This window comes from Hydra vulgaris, chromosome 10, assembly GCF_038396675.1.
Source record: "Hydra vulgaris chromosome 10, alternate assembly HydraT2T_AEP".
Lineage (NCBI taxonomy): Eukaryota > Metazoa > Cnidaria > Hydrozoa > Anthoathecata > Hydridae > Hydra > Hydra vulgaris.
Genome location: NC_088929.1, coordinates 5,967,732 through 5,988,262, shown reverse-complemented (window position 1 = coordinate 5,988,262; position 20,531 = coordinate 5,967,732). Strand labels below are relative to the sequence as shown.

Here is a 20,531-nt window from a genome sequence, read left to right as displayed (position 1 = left end):
ACAAAAATATATAGCCAGTGACAGAAAAATTGAGATTCTCCATGATTACATGAAGTCACAAAAACTTACATAAAAAAAAAAATAAAGGAGCGATGAAAAAGTTTGAAAATAAAAATAGCATGCAATTGCAAAAGTAATCCAAAATTATTCTATTCTTATGTAAACAACAAATATAATCTAGAAGATTCTGTAAAAAATATTAAAAATAATCCGAAAAAATTAACCTGATATTAAAGAAAGATATAATATTAAGCAACAACTTCCGTCAATTATTTGTTTAGGACAATAGTTCAGAAAATTATAGTTTAAATAAAAGGACAAACCCTAAACAATCTTTCAAACCATAAAAAGTACTCTACTATATAAACGTTCTTGAAAAAATTGCATTATTAAATCGTAGATATATTAATCTATGAATTATGATTCCATTTATCCAGCAGTATTGAAAAAATGGGCCTTAACTATTTCAGCACCTTTTTCTATGTTGTTTATCAAATTGTTAATTTTTAGTAAGTTAGTGGAAACTTTGATTACAATAGCTTAATATTTTACTTAAATAGCAACAAAGTAATCAATTTGAATCAGCATGGATTTGAAATTATTTATAAATGGACAAATATGAAATAGATAATCAACTAACAAAATAAATTTGTGCTTTTCTGACCAATAGAAAACAAAGAGTCACATTAGGAGATTCTAAATCAAATTGTGCACTCTTAATTAAAAGGTGTTAAATTACGCTAACAAAATGTGCAGCATAAAAAACACCGAAACGGTGTAAATAACACCATTTTGGGGTATTTCATGCGGCACACCTTTTTAATGTTAACTTACACCGTTTTGGTGTTAAATTACACTAATTTGGTGAATTTCATTCGGGACACCTTTTTAGTATTAACTCACACCGTTTTAGCCTTTGTTTAGACTGTTTTGATTGTTTCAGACTAGTTTCAAACAAAAAAAACATTTAAAATCTAACATACACAGATATTTAGTTTTAAAGTACATATAAATATATTCCTGGTTATGTTCTACTCATTAAAAAAGTTCTTAAAAAATGTCTTTATGTTTCATTTAAAATTAATGACTTCAATATTGACTTGCTTTTATTGAGAAAGGAAGATTTTATTTAATATAGACTGCCAACATTTCCAAAAATGATTACGAACTAAAAATAATCCTAATGCAAATAAACAAATAAAAAAACATGATTTTTTAATTCTTATGTTTAATGTTGATATAGGAAAGTCCAACTAAACTAGTAAAACTTTTACCTAAGCAGGAAAAAAAATATTACAATACTCTACCATGAAATGCTTGTGGTGCGTTCAGCGCCTATACGCGCACCCACAGATTGATAAAATAGCCATAACTATTTAAAGGCCGTATTTATTAATTTCATAGAATAAGCTTTTACTAAGTAAATAAACTCTTTCCAGACAAAACTTTAATTTGGAAAGTTAATTTATTCTCACTTTTCTTATTTCTATAACTTTACTTAACATAACAACATTGTAAATGGACAAAAAAAAAGACTTTTAAAGTCTTTTTAAAGTCTTTCAATATCATGTTTTGATTAGAGAAAATTGTTTTTTTTAATCAATATTTTACGACTTACCAATAATAACTTATATTTTTTAAGCTATGATTTTAAAGCCCTAAGGCATAATGTCACTTAGCATATTGTTCAAGCTTACTTATGGATTTATATTTTCAAATTATTTAAACTATTGAGATTGAAAAAAAGACTTCGGCTGTATGAAACAAACTCTGTGAGAAATAATTGTGCTTAGAAGACATAATCTACAAGATTCATAAAAAAATGTAGAGTTTGTAATTTAAAAAATGATTTTGATACGTTTTTAATGAAAATATACATTTTTAAAAGCCAAAAAAAAACAGTTTTTAGGCCAAAAACTTTTCTGGTTGAAAAAAGAGATTCAATAGATGTTTTACTTATATCTTATATCTATCTATCTATCTATCTATCTATCTATCTATATATATCTATATCTATATATATATAAAAAAATATATATATATATATATATATATATATATATATATATATATATATATAAATATATATAAATATATATATATATATATATATATATATATATATATATATATATATATATATATATATATATATATATATATATATATATATATATATAATTAATTAGTAAAAAAAACTTATCTAACTTTTATCTTCTACTCGGAGTTTCACCATTGCTGGATCATCAGGAAGAGTTACTAAATCTCAAAAAAAATTCAATTTATAGAAAAAAATATTTTACAGGAAGTTATAAATTATTATAAAAAATTTTTAATTACTATATTTTTTTGTTAACGGGAAGTTACAGAAAGTAATTATGAAATAATTTTCTTTGGAATGGGGATAGTTTAATTTGGTCATTTGTTTTTATAATTTTTTAAGAGGTATTTATTTTCGTGCCTACATTTAGAAATTAATTCAGATTTTTTATTTAATAAATTTTCTTGATTCAAATGAGTAATTATTTCAAATTTTTCTTGCAAACATAGCATACATTTTTTGGAAATGTTATTATAGGCAGGGGCAGATTTTAGAATAGACCATTGTAAATTAAAATTTTTATTTTTTTCTTTTAAATCCCAAATATATTTTGACAGCATAGTCTCTTTTGAATATTTTTTGTGTTTAAACGATTGTTTGTGGTTGGCATAACGTTTTTTCCATTCCCCCTCGGTTAAGCCAATATATTGTTTATCAGGGTTGTTTTGTGAGGAAGGAGTTAGATAAGTGTTTTTTACTAATTAATTATTGCTCTGTTCTTTAAGAACATTGAGCACTCTATTTGTAAAATACACTAACATAATTTACATATATATATATATATATATATATATATATATATATATATATATATATATATATATATATAAGATTTAAGTGACATCTTTAACAGTATGTGTAATAATATTATAAGCATTAAAACATCATATACGGTATCATACTATTTATTTCTTTTTTCACGTAATAATTCGGCTCATATAGTGAGAGCCATTATCAAACTGAAAAAACCGTTAAAAAAACCGTTTAAAAATTATAATAAACGTAACAAAATGATGTCATTGCAACGTCAGATATTCAACATTTTTAATTTTACAAAAAATGGTTTCCAATGGTGAGTCATCACCAAATTGCCATTGTCACGATTTAAAACGTTTTCTTTAGGTTTTGAACATTGTACACGTTGTATTTCAATGGCCTCACGAATTTTTCTTGTGTAGTTGTTTGAAATAACAGAAAGCGTTTTAGGGTTCTCCCAGTTTATTTTACCATTACAATGTTGTGAATGTTCTACTATTCCAGATGTTTCCCAGTTGGCTTTTGTAACATTATTTTTATGTTCTTGAATTCGTGTGGAAATTTTTTTTCTTGTGTCACCAATATAACATGAACCACATGTGCAATTAAGTTGGTACACTCCTGGATGACTGTTCGGAGGCAGTTTAGACTTGTTTCGGCAGAGTATATTTATCAAGGGATTACCAAAACGGAAGACTGTTTTAACACCGACTTTACGAAACTCTCTTCTTAGAAAAAGGCTTAATTTTGGGATCCATGGTAAAATAACAAGATTTTTGGTATCAATTTTTTGAGAACTAGATTTATTTGTGGAGTATTTATAATTTTTAGCAATATCTGAATACTGCTTATATGAATGTCCATTTTCAGTAAAAACCTTAATAAGAAATTAATTTCGTCTTGAATATTATGTTCTGAACAAATTTTGTATGCTCGAGCTAAAAAACCTTTAAAAATACTAACTGCGATATTCGGTGAAATACATGATTTTGGTTTTATAAGTACGTTTGTAATTGCATCTTTACGATGTATGGAAAACTCATATTTGAGAAGGGAGTGATTGGTTGAAATACAAATATCTGAAAAATTTAATTGGTGTTGAGCAATTTCGTATTCGCATGTATATTGGATTGATTTATCTTGTGAATTTAAAAGTGTTAAAAAAGAATTTGCGTCATCAATATTATTAAATCGAGCATGGCTATCATCAACGTAACGTTTATAAGACTTTGGTGCAATATTGACATTTAAAGCCTGTTGAATAGCATTAGATTCAATATGTTGTAAATATGCTTCTGACAAGTCAACCATTATGGATAGACCTATTGGATCAGAGTTTTTTAATAAAGTCTTCCCATAAAAAATAACACTTACTTATACAGAGATCAATTAGTTTATGAATGTCAACTAAAGAAAATTTAGTTTGTTGTATAAGATCATCTCTATCTTTGTTTAGCATATCAATAATTGTAACAGTTGCTTTATCAAGTGGCACTGATGGGTATAAATTAATAACATCAAATGACATGTATATATATATATGTATATATATATTTATATATATACATATACATATATATACATATGTATATATATATGTATACATATATATATATTTATATATATACATACATACACGCATATATATAACATGTATACACGCATATATATTCATGAATATATAAATACGGATATACATGTGTAAATAATTATATGCATCATCAGATGACAAGAAAAAAATTATAAGTATGTTAAATAAAAAATTAAAAACATCTAATAAAGAAATACCAATTGTTTACTTGGTTACTTTCATGAATGAGGCTACAGAGAGATATTAAGGTCTGGAACAGCAATGAAGAATAATTTCCTTCATCTAGTATACGTTTAACATCATTTCGGAATTTGCGAACAGTAAAGAATTGTTCAGTTAATAAAAACCAGTTTATTGATGAGTTCTACCACTTTTAGTCTACTTGACGCCATTTACTGACAATTGATCGGCACTAAGATCTTTAAATAGAATTAATGCAAAGCGATTTGAAGGAAATTTTGCCCAAATATGCATCTGTGTTTGTACTTTTTTTTCTTTGCCAGTGTCTGTTCGTAAAGGCAAGAGATATTTCACTAAGTTAGCACTTGTAAAATACTCCCTAAAAGCTACTATAGGAAAGGATCGTCTTAAGGGCTGTCTTATCCTTTCAATCTTATAGAGATCGTAACAAGAATATTAGGTACGATAGTATAACTTCCAACTTTGCTGCTGAAAAAGCTCATAAAATTTTGGTATAACGCCATAAAAACTTGAAAGGAAATGTAAAAATATTTTTTGTTTGTTTGTTGTGTTTTATTGTTAAATTTGTGAACCGTCTTGAATACAAAATTTTTAAAATATGTTGTGCATACTAGAAATAGTAGCTTTATTTTTCTTATTACTTTTATTTTGGTGGTGGTTAGGAAGCAGGAGGATAGGGTGGTTACATTCAGTAACTTTTCTTATAATATAACTTAGGCATCATGAAGTCTCTGTGCGCCCCTGGATGTATTTAAATATATATATATATATATATATATATATATATATATATATATATATATATATATATATATATATATATATATATATATATATATGTATGTGTATATATATATATACATATTTGCAATATATGTTAGTGTTTTACGAAAAAAATTCTCAATGGTTTTAAAGCACGGAAAAGTAAGTAAATTAGTAAAAAAATTTATCTTATTATCTTATTTTTTCTTCTATTTGCTAATTCCTGATTAATCTACTTTGGCTTCCAAATGATCCTAGCGAAGGAAAAACTGCAGTTCTTTTATTTAGTTTATATTTAATTTGAGGAGATGTGATATTGAAGTTATTTAGGAAAAGTATAATCCTGAATAAAAAGTGGAACAAGTTCTAAGAAGTTTGTAATAACAAATAACACAAATACGCCGTTTCCTGTGATTTAATTTAGCAATATGAAAAAGTTATATAGTAAAAATAATTTAACTGTTAAAGGAAAAGGAAACTTATAGCTCGGATTTTATAAATGTAAAAATATTTTTAAATGGTTTACACATTTAAAATTTCATTCAATATTTTTTAGTAATAATAAATAACTAGTAATTTAATTTTCAGAGCTTAAGTGTTGTTTACTTTATTGTTATTATTATTATTATTATTATTAATTTATTGATCTAGAAAATTGTAATCAACAGAATGATATATTAATTAACGAAATATGATGTAATTTTTATTGGTATGTAGTATATGTCAAAAGTTTTTTGTCAAATTTTGACTAATATATATTTTAAAACTAAAAGTTAATATACTATATGAAGTATCTACTATTTAAAGGTTTAAAGTTATGATACTAAAAATAAACATAATGAAATATAAACTCAATAAAAACGTTTATATACTTTAACAACTGACATAGATAAAAATAAATTTGCATCTAAAGAACAACGTTGTGTATAAGAATCCAGCACATGCAGCATCTCATCTTCATCAGTTTCTATTTACGCTCTTGCACACACAGTAGTTGCATTTTTGTTCAACTTTGCAATAGATAACAAAAAATAATAATAAATTACAATAGCCAAGCTGTTTATATAGGGATTAATCCCCTGTAAACTACAGAATATATTACATCATGAATCTTGATTCATGATACATATTATGATAGTGTTGTATCAGATTTAAAAATTATGTTTTTAGGAATATTAGATGTAAATAATGATTACTTACATCTAATATTCCTGGAAGTCAAGTTCTTAAACCTGATACAACATTGTACAATGTAAATAAACAATATAGTACAATAATGAACTATATATTACAACGTTAATAAGCACTTTTTAACAACGCGTAAGTTGGGTTTTGTAGTTGGTTTTTTTTTTATACGGATTATTTAATAATGTGTATATAAAAAACAGTCATTTTTGATTTAATTCTTTCTTACTTTAGTCATATAAATTAAATAATTTGACCAAAGAAATTTAAGTTGAGCTAATTGAACACTTTTTTAGCTATGTGTTTAAAAAGGTTTATTGATAAATTTATGTTTATGGTGTAAAGCTGTTGGCAAGATTTGTAAAAAAATATTTTAAACAACTCTAGACCATCTAATGTTGACATACTTTTATATAAAGCTGCTGAATAAAAAGGTTTGAAATACATTTAAGTCAAAAAACAAAACTATAGCTACGAACTAAATATACATAAAATTAAAACCACTGAAAAGACACAAAAACTTGGGTGTATTTTTCACAAAGACCTTAAATGAAAGGAAAATATTGAAACTGTAATTTATGAAGCAAACCATTTTTTTAGGATTAATAAGGAAAACGTTCAAAAGTAATAACAGTTTTGTTATAAGACAATTAAAAGTAAGACCTCACTTGGAATATGCAATGTCTGTCTGATGTTTGTACTTAAAAGATGACATTAAAACTGTAGAAATCATGCAAAGAAGAGCGACAAAAAGTATTAACGAGTTTGAAAAATGCAGGTATGAAGACCGGCTAAAAAGATTAAGAAATATGTCTTCAGAAACACAAAGAGCAATGAGTGACCTTATTTATCAATATAAAATACACATGATTTGAAACTATCAATTGCATAAACTCTTCAAATACCAAGCAACTGCATATAAGAAATCAGAACTCCATCTCATAGCAGAACTTAAATCGTGTTTACCAAGATTTACTTTTTTTACAAACAGAATTGTTAACAATTGGAGTAAACTAAGTGCACAAACAGTAAATCAAGAAAAAATAAATAAATTTAAAAAAAAGATAGCCAATGACTATTTTAGAAACAATCAATTTGAAGGCTATTATAATGCAACTTAATACTGCATTCGATTTTTTTTATAAAATCATAGCTATAACGTTTAATTATAACGATCATTAGGAATTAGGTTAGGAATTAGGACGATTTTAAAATTTTCGCCTAAATATAGTTTACTCTTGTTTTTAATATTTTTCTTTATTCCACCAACTTTGTAATAACAAAAAAAATATTTCAAACGCATTGTTTCTTTCCAGCATTGTTTACTTCAATTTCATTTTTAACTTCTTTATTGTATTTACTAAGGTTCATTTTTTAAAATCAAAAAACAATCATGCATCTTTTATACCACCACATTTTACACTTCAATTGTTGCTTACAAATTGAACAAGCATTAGAGTTTGCTCCGACACCTTTTTCAACACCTTAAACATACCCGCATTTACCTCACTCCGAGGCTGCTTTCTAGTATTTGTTTTTGCTACTTTTGACTTTAGTATGTATAAGTTTTTTATAAAATCAAAATCTTTAAAATTAATAAAATAAAAATTTTTATAAAATCTAAAGACCCTTCGCTTCCATTTAATCTCTGCAGAAATAAAATCTTCCAAATAAATCTGAAACAGATAAAACTGCAGTAAAGAGAAACGTAGCAAACAATTTAAAAAGTTTATTACTGCTTTTTTTTATAGAGAGCATTAGCTACTCTTATTCTTAGTTATTACTCTATTTGTAATTTTAATAGCATGATATTTTTTAATTTTTAATTTTTTTTTAGCAACTAATGAATACTGCGCTGAAGGTTGGACTGGTTATACTTTTTATTGCTACTTTATTCGTAGTTTAAATGAATTTAGTGGAAATAATTGGTTTGAATCTTTTTCATCGTGTCAGTCTATGGGAGGAAATTTGCTAAGTATAGAAAATCAAGAAGAAAATCTATTTATTCAAAATGATTTAATCAAAGATAATGGTGGTTACTGGATTGGTATTATGCTTATATTTCTCACACTCCAAGTTGAAATAAGTTCTCAGCATAATTTATAATAGTTGTTTCTTAAATAGGCCTTTGCAAAGTCTGGAATGGTCTCCTTGAAAGAAACAAAAGATATGAATGGTCTAATAAAACATACACACAGTTCTTCAATTGGATGGAAAATCAACCAGACGATGTTGAGGGTGGTGAAAGTTGTGTCGAAATGAACTCCAATGGTTGGAATGATAAAAAATGCAAACTTCTAAATGGATTTATCTGTAAAACTAAAAAAGGTTTTACTATTTTTTATCCAAGTCAAAATAAAATATTTGATAATATAAAGCAATATGAATAATCTCTCTCTCTCTCTCTCTCTCTCTCTCTCTCTCTCTCTCTCTCTCTCTCTCTCTCTCTCTCTCTCTCCGTCTCTCTTTCCTTATACAAAGTTAATATTATTTAATCTCTATACTTTATTATTTCTACTATTTTTGAGGGTATTGATTTAATTATTGTTTATAATAGTTATTTGTTTTTGCTTTGCACATAACCTGCAAGTTTTATCTCCCATATTAAATTTCACTCTTTTTTGTGTCAGAACTTAATTATAATATTTATATGTGTCATATGTTTTGTTTTATTTTTAATACTTTTGTAATATTAATATAAGTTTATACTTTGTCAAAAAAGTTGTTGAAAAATGTGGATTGAAAATAACTGTTTGGCAAGAGTAGGCAGTGTAATTCAGATAGCTTCAAATTAAAGTTATTCTTTGACAATGTCAATGATTAAGTTTATCTGTCATTAGTTATTTAATTCAAAATTATATTATTTTATCAATTATATATTTATGTATATATCTAATATTTATTATATGCATGTATATATATATATATATATATATATATATATATATATATATATATATATATATATATATATATATATATATATATATATGTACATATATATATATTTAAATATAAATTTAGGTATATTTATGTATACATATATATAAACATGCATATATATATATATATACATATATATATATATATATATATATATATATATATATATATATATATATATATATATATACACATATATATATATATATATATATATATATATATATATATATATATATATATATATATATATATATATATATATATATATATATATATATATATATATATATATATATATATATATATATATATATTTATATATATATATACATATATATAAATTGGAAATAAATCGAAACTCTTAAGGAATAAATATTTATCAACCAAAGATGACTTGACTATAAAAACATTTATATTTTGATTAAATACAAACAGACAACCCTACTATACTTTTAACCATAACTTGACTAAACAGATTGCAGTTTTATTTGAATAAATTTTTTTTTGAAAAGATACTATTTTGTTTCAATCAAAATGGTATCTTTTCAAAGGCAACTGGTTCCTTATATCAGAACACTTTGATACAGAACAGGTTGTTTATATAAAAAACAACAACAGTAAAATCACTGAGAACCAAGAATGCTTATTAAACAAAAGGTTGGAAATAATTTCTAAATGCATACACGAAAATAAGTTTCTCCTAAAGAACTATAAAAATAAATAAGCTCAATAATAGTTACCTTAAGTTCCCTTTTAGAAAATATATTTAAAAAAAAGCCAAAGTAATCATTTCCGAAAAAATTTTTTATAATAGTGTCAGCAAATTCCATAAATGTGTGAAATTTTACAATAGTTAAGACATTTGCGACTTCCTGTAATTTAATTTTCGGTATAAAGTCTTTATTAATGAAGCACAGTGTTAAATGAAAAAAATTTTCGTTAAGTGATTTTCTACAAATTCATAATGCTCTGTTTTTTTAAGAACAATGAGCACTCTATTTTGTATAATACGTTTTAAATTGTCATCAGCTGCGAAAATCAAACGCACTAAAAAAACAAGCTCCTTTATTTTCTGAAAAAGTTTGGTGCAAATTTTTGTGATGAAAAATACTTTTAGGGATCCTTAAATACAAAAATAATTACAAACGTACGACAACCTAGAACGCAAAAGAAGCAAAATTTTATAAAAGTTGTAAAAAGAGCAATCATATTTTATAAAAAAAAAAAAGCTTTTAAAATAGAAACCTTGAAAACTTACCTTTTTTAAAATAATTGAAAAGCAATTGCTTTTATGCAATAAAATGTAAAATTATTATATTTATAGATATAAAAAAAACAAAGTAAAGTACTTGTTTACGTTGTTTTGTTATTTTTATTTTCGTTTTTGAAGCGATAAATTATTTTTATTTTATAAGGATTTTATTTCACAAAAAATATTTTTTTAAATATTTTCATCTAACTTTTTCTTATATCCAGCATCAAAATCAGTTGAATTTGGTATACCAAAATCAATAATATTTTTATCTTTTTTACCTACGTCTTAATTTAAGTTTTTCCATGTGTAAACTTTGTTTAAACTTCTAATTACATGATATATATGAGTATATATATATATATATATATATATATATATATATATATATATACTCATATATATCATGTAATTAGAAGTTTATATATATATATATATATATATATATATATATATATATATATATATATATATATATATATAAATATATATATATAAATATATATATATATATATATATATATATATATATATATATATATATATATATATATATGTATGTATATATTTATATCATAAGCCTTTACAGAAAAGACTGCGATTGCACGATGTTATACAACCACGCAAAAAAGTCTTTGTCTTGACAATTTGTCCATTCGTGTTAAAATGTCTTTAGAATATGATTATTTATAAAAATAATCAATATATTGGTATGGGACCGAGAGTGGATTATGTTTCTAGACAGCAGCTTGAAGGATTAGTTACTAGAGTGTTAGAAACTGAACATAATGATATTGAAAACTTGTTTAATATTGATAAGTTTGTGAGTGTTATATTGTTATATTGACAGTAAGAGTTAAAACATTACAAAAAAAAAAAAAAAAAAAATAGCAGCCTTTTTGATTGGAGTAAATTATTCAATAATGAAAAGTACGATAAATGGACAGAAGAAACAAAGCTTACACAAGGTATTATAGATTTAAATTAAGACGAAGGTAAAAGACATAAAAATATTATTGTTTTTGGTATACCAAATTCAACTAATTCTGATGCTGGAAATAAAAAAAAGTTTAATGAATGTATTTAAAAAAATCTTTTTTGTAAAATAATTGTTAATCTTGATAAATAAAATTATTTATCGCTTCAAAAACAAATATGAAAATAACAAAACATAGGAAACAAACCTTTATTGGTGGAATTACCTGATTTTCAGAAACTAACCTTAATTGGTCGAATTACCTGAGTTCAGATAAATATACAATAATAAAAGCTGCCAAGCTGTTGAAAAGTTCAGAAAGTTTTAAAAAAGTATCTATATTTCCAGATAAGAATATATTTGAAAAAAAATTCACAAAAAAAACAGTTTGGTTTTAATATAAAATCAATTGAATAAAGAATTGAATTTATAAGGTCATTTAAACAACTCTATTAATTTTGGATCACAAATAATTAAGTTTAAAAAATCAGAGCAAAATAATGGAATAATAAACATTAGGATAAAAATAGTTTAAATAATTATATAAACTCGAATAACAATATTTTTGGTTGCCAACCACATGAGTCAATAAATATTAAAACAATACTTGTTGTTTCAATAAATAATAATGAAGAAATGGATCCAAGCAGAAATAGAACTGCTTTTAGGCAAATGTATTATTACAAATTAATAAACTTGGTGAGTGAGTTTAAAAAATAGCCTAAAAACGGAGGACTAAGTATATACGTAAAAACATGCACTAACATCTTATTCTGTGACTGAAAAGTGTCCATTTAAAAATGCTATTAAACAAGTAAATGTTTTACGTGGATGTATATATTGGATTGGTGCAAGAGATATTATAAGTTGACATGCTTATCAAGCTTGGCAAAATAATAAATACACAGAAAATCTAATTTGTGGAGATTTCATTGTTTCAAGTAAAAAATAATTTAATAATGATTCCTGTAAACTGGAGAATGACTCAAATTTCAGCGTCTTAGAACTTTTTGAATCTTTAAATTATTGCATCTAACTTTTGCTTTGATTTTATTAGACTTCGTTTTAATAGAAATTTATAATCGGGTTTTCTGTTTTATTCACTTAAAGTCTTTAGGTTAAATTGAAAATGAATGCCATATAATGAGTTTCATATTGGATGTGATAAATTTATTCCAAATATAAATTATAATACAAGTAAAAAAATATACTCTACAGATGACTGATATGCTTTGAAAATAATAAAGTTAAAAAAAAGGTTATGGCGCAAATGCAGACATTCAAACTTTAAACAAACTGGCATAGAATATGATTATAAAACCTTAAATAAAACGTAAAAAAAAAAGAGTTAATTAGAAATAAGAGCTTTTGAAATAAATCTGGCTAAAAACTCAAAAACCAACCCTAAAGTTGTTTATTCGTATTTAAATAATAAATCAATTATAACTGTTGATGGTTAAATTATAACAAATGAGGTAAATACTGAATATTGTTTTTATATATCGTTTGTATAATTTATTTAGTATTTTGTTTCAATATTTTTAAAAGATGACATATTAGACCCTGTTACTTTTCCTTTAAAGTGTCACACTTTTGTAGCAATCCAAGTTTTAATCACATTGATGTTGAATATCACTTAATAAACCTATATGTAAATAATGCAATTGGTGTTGAAAATGTTCATCCTCGTGTTTTTAAAGATTGGTCGAAATCACTTTCTCACTCGTTATCACAGATCTATAAAATGTCATAACGGGTGATAACTAAAAAATAAGAATAATTCTAAGCCTCGAAACCAAACCGCAAAATTCGAAGAAAGAAAAGTACTCCTATATGAAATTATACTCTCTCTGTTTACACACTTTTCATATGTTTTGTTTTGCATCAGCTAACTCAGTTGTGTTTAAAATGGCGTCAAAACAAAATATACTACGCAAGCGCATTGTAAAATTTTATCAAATGCACGAATATCTTGGAAAAAAATGTATTGTAAATCATTTTAAAACCGAAAATGTTCCAGTTTCAACTATTTACCGTATTTTGGCATCCTTAACAACCAATTGTGGTAAAAAAAGTAATAGTGGAAGACCAGCTAATTAATAAGAAGGAACTTCGTTTTCTTCACAGTGCTTTCAATAAAAATGAGTCAATAAGTCAACAAGATGCTGCAGAAAAGTTCAAGAGTGTGCAGCCTGATATCTGCAAATCGTTGAAAAAAACAAGGAATAGTTTGCCGAAATAAAACAAGAGACCGGAACACACTGAGTAACTAATATCAACCGTGAAATCTCAATTCCGCTTGACGACCTGAAATTACTCTTGACAATGTTTTGTTTTGGATGACGAAAGTTACTTCCCCCTCTCCAAAACGTAAGTTCCAAGAAATTATCAATATCATGCAGATAAAAGTTCTACAGCACCTACAAAAGTAAAATACAAATATAAACACAAATTTGAGCAGAAAGTGATGCTATAAAATGTTTTCTGAGAGGGGAATTTCCAAGCCATTGTTTTAGCCTAATGATTTAGCTATTTATCAAGAAGTATGCCAAAATCAATATTTGAAGAAAATATTTATTTCATTTTTTCAAAAATATCATTTAGATGGCAATCACTTGATTTAGCCGGATAAAGCATCATCGTATTATTCCAAAAAAACATAAGTCTTCTTGGAAAGCCAAAACATCCCACATGTACCAAAAAACCGCAATCCAACAAACTTGCCTCAGTGTCGCCCAATTGAAGATTTCTTTTGATATTTGAGTTATTTAGTATACAAAAACAATAGAGAGCTAAGAATTGCATAAAATTGATTATCCGAATCAAAAGATGCGTTCGTCAAATCGATATAAATGCTGTAAAATGCTCCTATTCAAACATCTTGACAAAACTACGTCGAACTGCCAATGATGGACCATATTTGAATGTTCATTAATTTTTCTTGAAGATTAGTTATGTAACTTCAATTAAAAGAAATTAATTTTTCATTTTCTAAACATTTGCTTTTATTATAGCCATGGCTTACTTTAATAAAGGGACGGATATTCTGCATTTTGAAGAAAATATAAAAGCAGTTAAGTTTTATAGAAAGTTGTAAGTTCAAAAAGATGGTTAACAAATGTTGCGTTGTAAATTGTCGTTCAAATTTTTATAATTACGGTGAAGTATCTACAGTAGCATTTTCGTTTCGGAAAAATGAAGAGTTAAAAAAACAATTGGATTAAATTTGTAAATAGAAAAGATTGGACACCAACTAATTTTTCCGTTATATGCATCAAACACTTTGAAAAAAAACATTTTAAGAAGGGTAACACGGATCGACGTTTTAGATTAATAAAAAAACTAAAGCCTATTCCAACTATTTTTGATTACACAAATTTGACTGAAGAAAGTTCATTACAACTTATAAAATCTTCTAATTCGTTAAGAAAATCACCAACTAAAAGAATACTTCACCTAGATCAATATGAACAGTTTTTATTGAATGATTTGGTTAGTAGCTTTGACAATATTACTGAATGTCTTGCTTAAGATAAGTTTTTCATTCTTGAAGTATAATGATCATGTAATTTTTTATAAATTGAGTCGTAGTACTTTATCTATTCCAGAAGTTACAGACTGTATTCGTGTAAACAATGAGATGCATGTTAAATTATATCACAAAGGTTCAACTTTGCCATTGCCTCAGTGGTTTCGTCAGGGAAGAGATTGTCTTTTACCTTGTAAAAAGTAGGCTATATAATTTACCTACCTATATTAAATCACAAGCCGAACAATTTTCATCTGCGTTGACTGAATTACAGCAAATTATATATATATGAAAAAACTTACTTATTCAGCCAATATTATAAAGTATTCATTGATATTACGATATACTTCAATGCCGTCATACCAACTTTTGCGTGAAGAATTGCCTTTACGATCAATATCATTGCTTAAAAAAAGAACAAATGGAAATATTATTGCTCTAAGTTGTGCAAAACGTTCAAAATTAGAAGGTAAGATATCTCAAGACATTTGCTTGATTTTTGATGAAATGTACTTGCAAAAATGGGAGGAGTAACTTGCTAGAGAGATAATAGGTAGTGATGAGTCAGGAGAAATGCATAAGAGAATAGTTTGTTTTATGATAGTTGGCCTGAAACAAAACATTCCATATGTGATTAAAACGTCTCCTGAAAAAACAATCAATGTTGAATGGTTAAAAGAAGAAATTTTTGAATGTCTTCGTATTTTAACTGAATGTGAATTTAATATTAAAGTTATTGTGTGTGACAACCATTTCTCTAATGTTTCTCGTTTAAAAAAAATTATTTGTGCATCGAATCAACAAGCCGAAGATTTGCATTTTTTTTACAATCTAAAAAAAATTTAACATTTGTTTTGATGTTGTACATCTTAAAAAAACAGTAGAAATAATTTGTTAAGTTGCAAAAGATTTTTATTTCCAGATTTTAACTTTAATGGATTTAAAGATCTTATAAATGTATGTGAGGGAGAAATTAAATGAAGAACCTTCCACAATATTTATGAAAAAGACCTTGCTCTTGATGCTGGTTTGCGTTAAACACCACAAATAACAATGAAAGTATTACATCCTGGCAATTTTAAACAAAATGTTTTTTTAGCACTAGCAAATTTTGATGAAGCTACATCTGCAGTTATTTACTCATATTTTCTTGATCTTAAAAGTAGTGCAGATTTTCTTACATTATTTAACAAGTGGTGGGTTTTATCAAATCTAAATATAAGGATTCAACATGTAATATTTTAGGTAATGCAGTCGTGTCTGGTGATAAAAAACCTGAGCTTCTTAGGAAAATGGCCCATTGGATTGAAGCTTGGCAATCACAAAATATTCCAAACTGTGAGAGTTTACTTTAACTGTTCAGACAGCTCCAGCACTAACAAGAATACTTAATAGTCATGCCTCATTGATCGAGGACTTACTTAATGATAGAATAAGTAATTCCTCAATCAATGAGGCATTAGTTTTAACAGTGCGATTTCAATGTGACCCATTAGAAAGGAGTTTCGGACAATACAGACAAATGAGCGGTGAAAGATTTTTGGTTTAAAAGATGTCACTGTTTCTGAAGAAATATTAAAAATCAAAAGTATAGTTAAAGAAAGTATTAACTTTGATGAAAGTTTAAAAATGCCTTTTTAGTCAGAAAATAATTTAACAGATTTGAAAAACTTTCTTCTCGATATTGATACAGCTCAGTGTATTCCAGAAATCATGACACTTGCACCAGAAAGTAGGGAAGTAGGTGCTCATATTGCTGGATATATAACAAAGAAACTTAAAAAACATTTTGGTACATGTTGTAAAGAATTTTTATGTTGTGTCAATTTTGATGAAAGCAATCCTGATCATACTTATTTAACAATTATTTCTAAGGGTGGTCTCACTACTTTTTCACCATCACTTTTGGATTATGTTTGCACATCCTTTGCTATGATTGACGAGTGACTACTCTTATAACAAAATAAAGAGGTTTAATTTACGTCAAGCTTTAGAATATTTTTTAAATCACTTTTATGACTCTTTTCAGACTTTTTATTGTCCAATGCATAAGAAAACTGGGATAAAGCTTGCTCGAAGAATTCTTACCAACATTTTTCTAAATAATAAAAGAATTTTTTCTACAGCGAAGTAGCTGTTGATCATGTAAAATCTTTTAAAAAAAGAAAATTTGAGAAAGTTTAATAAATTATCTATAATATGATTATTTTGTTTTTTAATGAAAAAAGAAAAATATTTAAAATCTTTTATAATTATTCCATTTTCTTACATTATTTTTACTAATTCTAAATTTTAAAATAAAGACTCTTTTTATTTATTTATTTCTTAATAAATGTTCGTTTAATATCTAAAATTATGAATATATACTACTTTTGTGAACTTTTTAAATTTAGGAAGTAAAATAATTTTGAAAATGTTCAAAACGTACTAACTTTTTGAAACATTAAAATTTTAAAAACTGGTCTTCTATTTTTTTCTTCAAAATGGAAAATATCCGGCCGTATAAATAAGGTAGGCCATGTTATAGCCCGATATAAAAATTCTCATTTTTTGGTTATTGCCCGTTATTATACTGGTGTTATACCAAGTGAATGGTTAATTGCAGACACAACTCCACTTCTCAAAAAAGGAAATAAGTTAGATTCTTCAAACTAACTACCAATGTCATTAACATCAACCAATATCATTAATAGTTTTCAAATTTATGGAATGAATTGTTAGCAATATTTCGATGAGCTATTTGACTTTTAATAAATTAACAGCAAATAAACAGTATCGATTTGTTAATAGTAAAAATTGTCGTTTAAATTTGTTAGAGACTGATTTTATTACAATAGAAAAGAAAGCTGGTAAAAACATCGATATGTAATATTTTTTTGACTTAGTAAAAGCTTTTCATTTAATTTTTTTATTTAAAGTATTTTGCAAACTTAATGGTTATGGTTTTCACTCTTATATTCTACAAAAGTGTAAAACATTCCTTAGTAATTGAAAACAAATATTTGTTATGGGTGTGTTTTTTTTAAGCTGGGAGGAAGTTACAAGTGGAGTATCTTCCTTTTTCCTTTTTTTTTTTGGTTGATCTGTTTTACCCTATAGATATATAGATAAAGAAAATGTTTCACTATAAACCCATATGACCGGGTCATATAGAAGACACAGTTTGACTTATCACTTAGCCCCGAGAATTGATTTCATAAAAGATAAATAACTGCCCGAGTCAAAAATAATTTTTACCATTACACATAAAATAGAATTTTCTTTTTCAAAATATAAAACAATAAGTTTCAAGGAAATATATAAAGAATTGAGAAAAAAAAAAAAAATTAAGTTTAGGACTATGAAAATATCAAAAAATTAAAACACTTTTATTTCATTGATTCATATTTAAATAAAGCAGTGTGTGTGTATATATATATATATATATATATATATATATATATATATATATATATATATATATATATATATATATATATATATATATATATATATATATATATATATATATATATATATATATATATATATATATATATATATAAACTAATTTAAAACATCAGATAATACGAATTCTCTCAATACTAAATAATTACAAATACATTACAGACAAATAAATTATTTAGTATTGAGAGAGTTTATATTATCTGATGTTTGAAATTAGTTTGTATATATATACTCTCGTACAAGATGTCAACATTTAAATCATATATATATATATATATATATATATATATATATATATATATATATATATATATATATATATATATATATACATATATATATATATATATATATATATATATATATTAATATATACATATATATGTGTGTGTATATATGTAAGCATGATTCAACCAAAGTGAACTAAGTTGATATAGATGTACTTTAATATAAATTATAAAAGCTTATCTATACCACCCAAATAGTTTCAGAAAAATTCATATACTTCGTCACTAACCAAAAGCATTTGCTTTAATTTTGCTTTGAATTTGTTAAGAGTTTTAAGAATGTCGCAAATTTAATATTCTGTCTGTTGCGTTTAACTGACTTAGACATACTAATTTTAAAGCCTAATATATTTTTAATGTAAACCAACGATATTTATACACAACTGGCAATTATCCGTAACTAAAATACGCTAGTTAAGTATTCCCTTGGTATTAAGATATTTGCCGTAAAAAAAACCCATTCAAAATATCGTGAAATAGACGTCATCGCGTGATATCAATTTAAAAATATTAGTACTAAATACTAAAAGTTTATGACGCACTCCCCAATTTGTACATACAATACCTACAAATTATCATGCTTTTCGTGCCAGTCTTAGCATCGTAGTTATTTGCTCTTGTGATGTGGCATCACTTCTTTTAAAGTCGTTTATGTTTTCTTCAGTCTCGTTAGAACCTTGGCAGCTAATTTCTAAGGGATAAAGTATCTGAACCGGTGTTTTCAATATTTGATTAATTCTCGTAGGCACATAGAATATCTTCTTTCAAGTTTGTTTGATTGGTGCATACTTAATAAGTCCATCATTGAGTTGTTTTTGAAAAATATAATTGTATTTCTTAAAAACTTTTGGTTTCTTTTCCAGCTTTCTTGGTAAACTTTGTAACCTGGATATGCTCCCTTCTGAAAAAGATGATAGAGTTGAACATTCTTCTTACCATTGTAATACAATGTTATAAAAAACAGTTTAGTCTTGTTGTAGTTGTTCTTTAAACTCTTCATATACTCCATCCTGAGTTCCTTTGCTTTGATCTTCCAGACAAAGTACACCTAAGCTGTATAGTTCTTTGTAACAATCGTTGTTTGACTTAGAAAAGTATAAGCAGTCCAAAGTACTTGTTTTGTACTGTTCATGGTCGTCAAACCAAATATGGTTTTTTCTGCAATAACTTCTTTGTCGTTTTATTCGTGAAGCCTTTTAAATTGATTCTTGCAATATCCCCAGCACCAATAATAAGATTAAATATATGATCATCATAGTTATCTACATTGTCAAAATACAATCTGTCTAATTGTTTGCACTTCTTCTTTAAGACAAATATCATCGGATTTAATAGCACTGTAAGCAAAGTTCGTTCCAACTGGTAAAGTTTTATATCAAGACTGCTGGGTCCATTTGATGAGCGTAGTGTCGTGTTGAACAACGCGTTAGTGTTGTTCAATACAGTAGATAAAGCGTAAGAACTACCTGCACAAGTGTCCAATAGTGCTCTCACATTA

General features: G+C 25.6%; 1 protein-coding gene across 7 annotated transcripts in view; it reads left to right on the top strand.

Moving 5' to 3' along the window:
• The window catches only part of LOC136085756 (uncharacterized), a 209,812-nt gene that overhangs the window by 71,770 nt on the left and 117,511 nt on the right, over positions 1-20,531 (top strand). For all 7 annotated transcript variants that reach the window (XM_065807160.1, XM_065807157.1, XM_065807158.1 and 4 more), the window contains 2 exons: positions 8,434-8,643; positions 8,721-8,924. In XM_065807160.1, the coding sequence (XP_065663232.1) occupies positions 8,434-8,643; positions 8,721-8,924 (414 nt within the window). The remainder of the gene's footprint in view (positions 1-8,433; positions 8,644-8,720; positions 8,925-20,531) is intronic.